General features: G+C 36.6%; 1 protein-coding gene across 2 annotated transcripts in view; it reads left to right on the top strand.

Moving 5' to 3' along the window:
* The first annotated feature begins 1,390 nt into the window (after positions 1-1,390).
* Zbbx (zinc finger B-box domain containing) overlaps positions 1,391-10,193 on the top strand; it is a 90,499-nt gene continuing 81,696 nt past the window's right edge. For both annotated transcript variants that reach the window (XM_021196651.1, XM_021196650.1), the window contains exons 1-4: positions 1,391-1,575; positions 4,019-4,067; positions 5,258-5,364; positions 8,374-8,469. In XM_021196651.1, coding sequence (XP_021052310.1) covers positions 5,284-5,364; positions 8,374-8,469 — 177 coding nt within the window. In that variant the 5' untranslated portion in view covers positions 1,391-1,575; positions 4,019-4,067; positions 5,258-5,283. The remainder of the gene's footprint in view (positions 1,576-4,018; positions 4,068-5,257; positions 5,365-8,373; positions 8,470-10,193) is intronic.

The following is a 10,193-nucleotide window of genomic DNA, read 5'->3' as shown; positions in this document are numbered from 1 at the left end:
TTATGCTGGCTGTGGACTTCTCTGTTGAATTTTGACTGCAGCAGGCACCTCTATCTCTCACAAGATTCACTTTAAAACTGTGGCTTCACAGATGAAGTAATTTCCCATCAGAGAAGTAAACTGATTTGCTCAATGTCAAGCATCAGGTTGTTAGCCTTATTCTAAAATAATCTCCCAGTTTTCATCCAGGGAAGAGAGCCTGGATATATTTTTAAAAGGGGGCAGGAATGGAGTCAAAGTCTTAGGATTTTATAGAAGATTAAAGGGAGGGAGAGTTAGAACACATGAACATGGTAATGATACCTCAAGTGCTGTGTTATAACGAAACTTCAGTTCAGAGCCTGAGTTCTCAACGAGGCAATTTTGTTTCCCTGGATACCCCTGGCAAAGTCTGAAGATTTTTTTTTCCCACTTTGACCAGCAAGAGAGGTTTTCTGCTTGGTTCTGGTGAAGATGTATAATAGAGCAGGACCAGGACCAGAGCTGCTTCTGAACTTGCTACAATGTACTGCAAAGCCCCTTGATGTCAACTGTGCTGATGGCAAGAAGCTCTGTATTGGCTTTATAAATTAAAATTCTCACTCATTTAGTCATTGCTGCACTCTTACACAACTCAATGACTTTGAATTTCTGCTATGCATTCATAAGACATTTGTAGCATTTAGAGTTCTAAGCAAGGTAAGGGATGCTATATACGAACCCACTTTGAACAGTTACAATGAGTATTCTTGGAAAAGGAGAATATTAAAAGTTTAATTAGTTAGCCATCATCAGATCAATGCAACAATATATTACAAGTACTTAAAAATGAAAGAAGGTGAGATAATGAGTAAAACCTACTGTCCTGAAGACAAGAACAAGAACCCAGAAAGGATCAATAGACTTAAGGACAGAGTTAAGTTCTTTCAACTAAGTTGGTGGACTGTCATCAGTTTATTGGCTGAGGAGTGGAAATGTGAGCAGGCCAGAAAATGAAGATGCAGATGACAGAATGTGTCAGTGGTTGGGGCTGAGGTATTTGAGAAGGTAGTTCATTAAGGACCACCAGGGGGAAGAGAGAATGCACTCCTCCTGGCAAGCAAAACAGAAGAAAATATAATACAGATGGAAGTAAACACAAATGCTAGAGCTTGGATCTGACAGGTGATGCAGGCTTTCAGCATCCTCACAAAGCAAAGGCGACAGAACTTGCTGTCAAGGGTGAAGCATAGGAAACGGGATGATGGAATTCTTGAGAGTGAAGGTTTGGAGTAGCAGCTGTGGGAATAATGACGGGGGTTGAACAGCAAAGGATTGAACTGAGGGCTAAGAAGGCCTATGTGCCCTTGGGCGGTTATTCAGCATGGGTTTCCAGGAAACCCCATAGCATTATTTCATCATAATAATAGGCAGAAAGGGAGAGCTAAGAGTCCAAGGAACAGTGATCATGCTTGACACTGAGAACATCTGTGTTTGGGATTTTGAAGGCATGGACATTTAGAATGATGTCTAGCTGCAAAATTTGATTACAATGGTGGGGCAGCTAGAGGAGCTTAGGGGCTGGAGAGTTAAAGGATCTTCAGTGCTGGATGTCAGGTACGTGGGCACTGAAGTGTTTAGAGTTAATGAGAAATGGATAGAGAAATACTGAGTAGATTTCTGATATTTAGTGGAAGAGGAATCTCTTGTACACTGACAAAATAGAGAGAGAGAAGAGATCTTCAGTGAATGTGAATTGCTGACTGATGACAGTGTAATAGTACCCTGAGTAAAAGGTGCAGGTCGTCCTCACCCCACTCCACTGCAGTGAGTGAAAGGGATGAAATCAGAAACTAGTTGGTCTGGGAAAGTGGCTGATAGGAGAGTGCCTACTTAGCATGCAGGTGGCTCAGAGCTTAATTCCCAGCATCTCATAAATGGCCTGATGCCACTCATCCCATGTGAAATGGAGCAGGTAGATCAGAATGCTAGGGCAATCCTCAGCTACATAGTGAATTGGAGATCAGTCTGCCAAAAAAAAACCAAAAACCAGAAGGAAACCCTCAACAAGGAACGAGATTCTGTCGATTTATTTTGTGAGAAGCTGTGATTGCCAAAGTGACTTCAGTTAATGTGAACTTCATGGTAAAACATTTTTAGGAGAGATATCAAGTACAAATAACTAAGTGGATTTTTACATAGGCTTGTCCAGAACAGTCAGGGTATCTGCATATACAGATAGTAAGCAGAGATGACAAGTTTTCAGGAGGTGGGTTGAGCATCAATATCATTGAAAAAGTGCCTCTGGAGGGCACTTTGGATGCATAAAAGCACTGGTGCCAGGTTGCAGGTATTTTTGATGCCTGCAGACAACAGACTAAGTCTAACCCAATTGCTCACTTGTTATGGATGGCAGAGCCAGTTAAACTGCGCTGGCATTGGGAAGCTCTTGTTCAATGCCTTCTGGCACAGCAATAAATCGATTAAATTCTAGTTTCAGATATTCAGAAGCATGTAAACATGTATGTGAGCATCCGTATCCATCTAGTAATGCTACTTTACCACTCAATTATGTTTCAAGCATAAAAATCAGATTTAATGACAAGATTCAATTAGACTGAAACTAGGAGCTTGTAGCTTATTCACTTGAATATTTTTAATGTAATTAGGATAACTTGAAGTAAATATGAACATTTATAGAACAGACAAATATTACTGATAGTAATAAAAATAAATTATAAAATTTCTCTAATAATTACTTTATTTCCTGACTTAACTACTCTTCGTAAGGAGCTCATAGCCAGGCGGATCATTGCAATCCAGTTGTATCATTAAGGTATTCATACTGGATAATTCAGTTATAAAAAGTGAGGTTAAATTTATCTGTAACTTGTATAACACTGCCAACTTAAAAAAAATAAAAGTGGGATTCATATAGAAGTTGATGATTTCAATTCTATTTTCTTTTCTGCTGTGTTTGGTAGAGAAAACATCTGAACAGCTACTTCAAAGAATATGAACAATAAGTGCCTCATTGAAGCAAAACCACAGAGAATAATTAGGCCTAAATTTTCAAAGATGACTGCAGTTGGTGCAGCCATAGATATAGAGGCAGCCATTGTTCTCATATCTTCATGTACAAATTGGGCAATTGAGCATGCAAATTGCAAATTGAAAGCTGGGCATGAATTGGCAGTGTCTATGCAAATGCACACCAGCCTCTGTGTTCACTTGTGTACTTTAAATGCTGGTTTTAATAAGACCCAGGCGAGTGTGCTCAGGTTTCTTCTGCTGCCTACTATGTTAAAATCCAAAGGTTTCAAGGGATTGTTTATATTTAAATACCCAGTATTAGCTTTTACTTTCTTAAATATATTTAACCAATCACAATGACAATTCGGGGATCATAAATACTATGTATGACAGGTAAGGCCACAAGGCTTAAATATGGTTCTCTAAATTGTATAAGTTGGCTTCTGCAGTTATGTGAACAAAATGATTCCGTCGGAATTTAGTGTAAATTCAGTCTATACAAATACCAGACTCTTGTGTTTCGGAAGGAGGAAGGAACTTGCAAACCTTTACAATATGAATGCTAATATTTTCTTAAAACCAATTCATGCTGACATATAATAGTTTTTGTTATACTCAAACTATATAATTGCAGAAAAATGGGCTTCTGAAACTTTATATAATAAGAAAAATATTCCTGGCATATTTTGAAAATTTTTTATCTAAAATCTGTGCATGGTGGCTCGTGATTTTAATATCAGTTTATTTGGAAGGATCCTGAGTGAGAGGTTAACCTGGGCTACCTAGTGAGACCCTATATCCAAAACAACAAAACCAAAAGTGATTTATATGTATTCTTTTTTTAATGAAAGTTTAAGTTACCATATACTTTTAATTATCTTTTTAATTTTATATTATTTCAACTAATACATTTTATAAATGTAAGATGCACTCAAATGGTATAGTTATCTAACATTCTGTTAACAATTACACTTTTTTTGATAAGAGAGTGCATCGCTGAAAAATAATATCTATATTCTTAATGCAGCTCTCTGCTGGAAAAGTGAAATTGAAGTTACTTAAGGAAAAGATTCAAGGTGAGCTCATTTCTGTATTATATGCTAAAGTTAAGGTTCTTCACATAGCATATATATTCATATAGAGTATTCACAGAGACTTTCTATAAACTACAATAATTCATGTAAAATAAAGTTCCTCAGTTATAAGATGATGATATTTTAGTTTTCAAAATAAGTTTTTTTCAATATTTTACAGCAAAAAGTCATTTAGAATATCATTAAAACTAATAATTCTCTCCAAAAGCAAAAACTATTCTTTATAAATTTCAATATAATCTTTAAACCAAGGAGCAATTTTAGAAGTATAAAATAAAAATTATGATGTCTTAGAATTTACAGTGATCTCAAAGCAAACACAATATTCTTCTCGAAGTTAGACATATTTATACATGAATATTAGCATAATTTGGTGGAATAAATTCTAGAACCCTATACGATTCAATATTTACACAACCAAATTGTGAGTTGATCTCCATTGTCAAGTTGATGCAATTTAGGCTTGCATGGAAACTTACTCACCAAAGCTGGGCATATCTATGACAGATTATCTAGATTTAGCTAATTGACTCGCACACACCAAATATGGATGGCTCCATTCTGTAGTCTAGGATCACAGACTGAAAACGTGGGCAAAGGCAGCTGGCAGCAGCATGCATTGTTTTCTCTCTGCTTCCTGACTGTGAACAGATCATGAGAAGTTGTTTCTCACCCTTCCAGCATGACTTCCCTACCACAACTGTATCACATAGAACAGAAAACCAAAACCAAAATGCTCCATTACTTAAACTACTTTAGGCAGGTGTGTTTAGTTGCAGAAACAAGGCAAGTAACTGAATATTACAAATGTATTACCATGGTCTGTTTAGAACTTTTCTAAATGGACTTCACTTGTATTTAGGAAAAGGAGAATTCATAAGAAATCTATCAAGAGTAATATTCTCAGTATTGTATAGTGATGGATGTTCAGGTCAATGGGGTCAAAGCAACGTAGACAGAAGTTGGATGCATTTGGCCCTTACTCATGACAGCCGGCAGGGTTTTGTTCCAGGTTTTACAATGAGCAAACACATTAGACTTGCCTGTATCTGGTTCTTATGCTGCTACTGCTTAAGTGCTGTGTGAGAATTTGGAGACGCTCATAGATTCATTACCCTGCTCATCCAGAAAGCAAACGTTATACTGATGATCCTGATGTCTTTTCCTTCTAGTTCCAGCAAACCAACTTAGTTACAAAATGGCACATTCTACTGGAAGTGAAAACCCTAAGACTAAAAGGAAAGTTTGTGGACAGTGTGAGAACAAACCTGCTCTCCTTGTAAGTACACTACAGTGCAAGAGGAATAGAACTCTCATGGCTCCTTAGGCAAACCTCTCCCTCCTGACCCCGCTAGCACAGCCTTATTCTACTCCTTTTCGTTATTGTTTCTCTATGTGATAGCAGGTAAGTTTAACATCTCCATATATTCACTAAACATCATCCTCTCACTCTCTCTTAATAGCACCATTTAAAATCATATCTGCCTTCTTTTTCTTCCTATATTTAAATTTTTAACTTATTTTATTAGATATTTTCTTCATTTATATTTCAAATGCTATCCCGAATGTCCCCTATGTTTACTTCCCAAACACTGGCCCCCCTCTCAGTGCCCCCTCACAGAGCCCATCCCCCTACTCCCCCATCCCTTTCTTCTCTGGGAGGTTGAGCCCCCAGGTATTCCCTCATCCTGGAGCATCTCTGCAGAATTAGATACATCTTCTCCAATTGAGGCTGGACAAGGCAGCCCTGTTAGGGAATGGATACCACAGTCAGGTTTAAACAGATTTAAAGGGGAGAATCAGTTCCAGCTGTTGGCATGGAGAGTGAGCTGCACATGTGCCAGGGTTTTGTTACAGGAGCCTAGCCTCACTGTCCTTTGAGAGTTTCTACCCAGTAGCCGACTGAAACAGATCCAGATACAAACAGTTAAACATTGCAGGGACCCTTATGGAAGATTTGGAGGAAGGATTGATGACAGAATTGTAATGCCACAGGAAGACCAACAGAGTCAACTAACCTGGACCCCTGGGATCTCTCAGAGTCTGAGCCACCAACCTCTTTCTTTTCAAATCATGCTTAGCAACACCCATATGTAACAATATCTCTAAAGTAAACCCAATGTCCTGTCATAATTTTGAAAGGTTGGGCACCTTGGTCACCATTCTCCATATATTTCTTTTAAGTAGTTTCATGTCCTACCTGTTTTACTTTGATAAGATTAAGTGGTTTTCAGTTTGGAATTTTGCATGTCACTCCCTTGTAAAGTACATGACCTTAGTAAGTTACTGAGTCTTTCGGTAGATGATCTCCCACCTGTGGCTTATGCCACAAAGGCATGGATGACTATAATTTAATAAAATGTTTACTGTTACTTCTGACACATACACAGGAGATGATTACTAAATTGATATTGTTGTTAGCTTATCACCTTACAATTTATGCATTTTCAAATATTGGCAAAAAATCTAACACTTCTAAATGTATAATTTAAAATGACATATCAGTGGCTTTAGGCTATCTCTTTATGCTAAAATTAGAAAGTCAAGTAGCATATTAATTGGCATATGTACATGATTTAATTAGATTGAAATGAGTTCTGAACACTAATACAGCCAACTTGGAATTTGCCAAATCAACCGGATAGTTTTTCAAACTGTACCCCAGTGTTCGAGGAAACTACACAGCAGAATGGAATCCTTATCTATGGTTTAGTAAGGTTCTGCCAGTTGCATAAACTGCCTAAAAAGATTTTCCACTTGGCAGTCATTTTAACCCATTTAAATCTAAATATGCTTGTATAACAAAATATGTGAGCTAACTTGGCAATTCTAGCTTTGATCTTTCAGTCTACAAATATCTGTTGGGCTGCTTTCTTTAAGCATCTGTTAATAAATACTTGGTTTAGGATTATATGCTGCATCCGATTTTAAGTTTTCTACATCATACTGTGTGGTAGAAACTGCCAAAGGTTTCTGTGAAATATTAGGAGGTATATTCAAGAAGATTATGCAGAATACATTTTGAAATAGTCATTAGTATAATAATGCTACCACGTAGTAATATCTTTAACACTTATGTGACACTTCAAAATTGCACAATTAAGGACTTTTTGTTATGACTACTTAGACTTTAGAGAGTGTCTCTATTTTCTTGTTAAATAAAAAATTCTCGATTTGTGTTCTTACTCACCATTGAAATTGTATTTAATTAATAATAGACCATACAGTCATCTAAAATATCAGTTTTATTTTCTTAAGGAATATTTTAGTTTTTCAAGCATGGATTCCTTTGTTATATCACACTCGATCTGCTTGAACATACAAGCTAATGGTGAAGCCACAATAATATCCATGCCTGCCATATGACGTAAAGTTCCAGACCTGAACCATGATAAACACTGCTGTTCACTCAATCACTGACCATTGCCAACAATATCGATCATTTTTTGACATAGACCTTCTGACACACTCGCTGTTCTTTTGTTTACTTTCTCTTTTGTGTTTTCAGTTATGGTTCTCAGCCTGGGCCAAATTGGAACAAAGGAAGTCTCTTAGTTATTTATCCTATAGCTTACTGTGCTGTGAAGGTGTTGAAGCAAGACTATAATTCCATAGTAGCACCTTCAATCATAGTAAAGTTTTGTTTCCCTCTCTATACCTGAAGGGATTCCTACCAACATCACGGGTATAGGTATACGACATGCTCAGTTCAAACATTACATTTTCATACTACCAGGAAGCTCGTTGATGAGTGTCTTAGTGATCATGACCTGTGACCATTTTACTCATCACAAGCAATACATCGTGTTTTTTTATTTTCTTGGTGGAAAATCTGACAACTTTTTGGAAACTATATTTTAAGGAAATGCAAGGAATGTGCAAGAAAGGTGTACATTCATGGAAGTATGTTGAAATTTTTAAATGGGACATTATATACTGTTTTCAGCTAGTGTCAAGATATATAAAAATAAAGCATATCACAGAGAGATTTTAACTAGTAATGTTGTTTTATTTCCACCATCTCAAGGATTGTCTTGATGCTATTAATTGTCTTATGATCATCATGAAATGATTCATGTTTACATGCATATATTATGTGTGCTTACATACATATTTGATCTGAGAGTAGTTGTTTCATCTTAACATTAGTATTTTAGTGCTTTTTCATTTCAATGACATTTGTAGTTTGAGGGATAAATATGAAGAAAAGAACACCATTGTGCAAATCTTTTCTGAAAGTGACGCCGTCATTGTGCAGTATCATATGTACACACATGTGTCTTTAAAGGTATGCCTGGAATGTGGCGAAGACTATTGTTCAGGATGCTTTGCTAAAATGCACCAGAAGGGGGCACTAAAGTTCCACAGAACAACTCTTTTACAGGTAGGCCTCTAGCATCTATTCCAAAGATGTTACCACATAACATAACATGCATTTAAACATATCTTAATAATTAAAATTCAGAAAAAACACACTAATTTCTAAAATCCTGTTATGTACAGTCATCCTTAGCATATATCCTTAGCATATACCTTAAAATTATTTCACTGAGTGCTAATCTGGATTCTATTTGGTATTTAAAGTCTTTTAATATACTCCCTCAAATACTTAGTTTGATTACAATATTAAGATTAGACGATGTTTTCATCTATCACAGTATTATGTTAGGAATTGATTTATTTTAAGTACTATTTCTAGCTGGTTTATGAATAGAAATTTGTTTCCTTTCTTACATAAACATTTGTACAACTTCCTGCACTGTTATGTAGATAAGCTCATCTCTCTAGGGCATCCTTTTTTTTCTGTAGTAAATAAAATTTTTTATTTGTTGTTTTAAATACATTGATTATGTTGTAAAATGCCTCAACTTTAGCCCCAGTAAACACCTTTAAAACTTTCATATGTAAAGAAATGATACGGTAAGATATAGAGATGGAATTACACTGGTTATCATTAATGTTGTAATCATTTGTTATAAATTAATTCCTTTTATTGCTGGAGTGAGTGCCTTCCAGGAAGCTGGGTCTATGGTAGGTAGTGACATTAATATTGCTAGCATCCTGGTGGTAAGAATCTGGAGATAAAATGAGAATCAAAGATAAGACTTAAGATGTAAAGATACTAATACTCCATAGAGAATGAAAAGGAGATGACCAGATTTGTGTTTGGAAATGTATTTGTAAGATTCCAATCTGTATTTCAATCTACTTCCAATCTACATGTCCTTTTACAATCTATCTATCTATCTATCTATCTATCTATCTATCTATCTATCTATCTCTACATATATACATATCTCTACATATACACATATATTCTCATAAAGATTCTGTCTCATTATGACGAGGAAAACAAAACATCTAATAGATCTGCCTCATATGTGCCAAATTCCATTATACACACATCCCCCCCCCTCTCTCTCTCTCTCTCTGTGTGTGTGTGTGTGTGTGTGTGTGTGTGTGTGTATGTGTGTAGGTTAGCTGAAACCACCATTCTTGATGAACTTTCAAGTGTGATCTTGTATCTTTGTTTCTCTCTAAGAACCTAATCTTGCTGCTTAGTCTGGGCTGCCTGACCCAGGAGTCATAGGGATCTTTTTTTTTTTTCTCCACTATCACAGCACCCACTATGCTTGGCTTTATATAAGTGCTGGGTTTTTGGCTTTCTGGGCAAGCATACTACGTAGGGAGCTGCTTTCTTATCCCCTGTACATCACTTTTAAATTATCATGCAGTGGTTGGAGCTTGCAAACAGAAAGGATGAATAACATGGAAAACAAAACACCCGTTACCTTGGGGTAATTTAACTGAATACATTAGAAATCAGAATTAATCTATAAAAGGGAGTCGACCTGTTAAAAATGTAAGTACTATAGAATTGCTCATGATGAATGTAAACCCCTGATGACCTTACTGTAAGTTCCAAATAGAAAGTTTCCCCTGGGACCCTGATATAATGGCCTCTTGTGAGGCTATGCCAGTGCCTGGCAAACACCGAAGTGGATGCTCACAGCCAGCTATTAGATGGAACACAGGGTCCCCAATGGAGGAGCTAGAAAAAGTACCCAAGGAGCTGAAGGGGGCTGCAACCCTGTAGGTGGAACAACA

This window comes from Mus pahari, chromosome 4 (assembly GCF_900095145.1).
Source record: "Mus pahari chromosome 4, PAHARI_EIJ_v1.1, whole genome shotgun sequence".
NCBI classification, from domain to species: domain Eukaryota; kingdom Metazoa; phylum Chordata; class Mammalia; order Rodentia; family Muridae; genus Mus; species Mus pahari.
The sequence above is the reverse complement of the archived record's forward strand: the minus strand, read 5'-3'. Positions and strand labels throughout refer to the sequence as shown.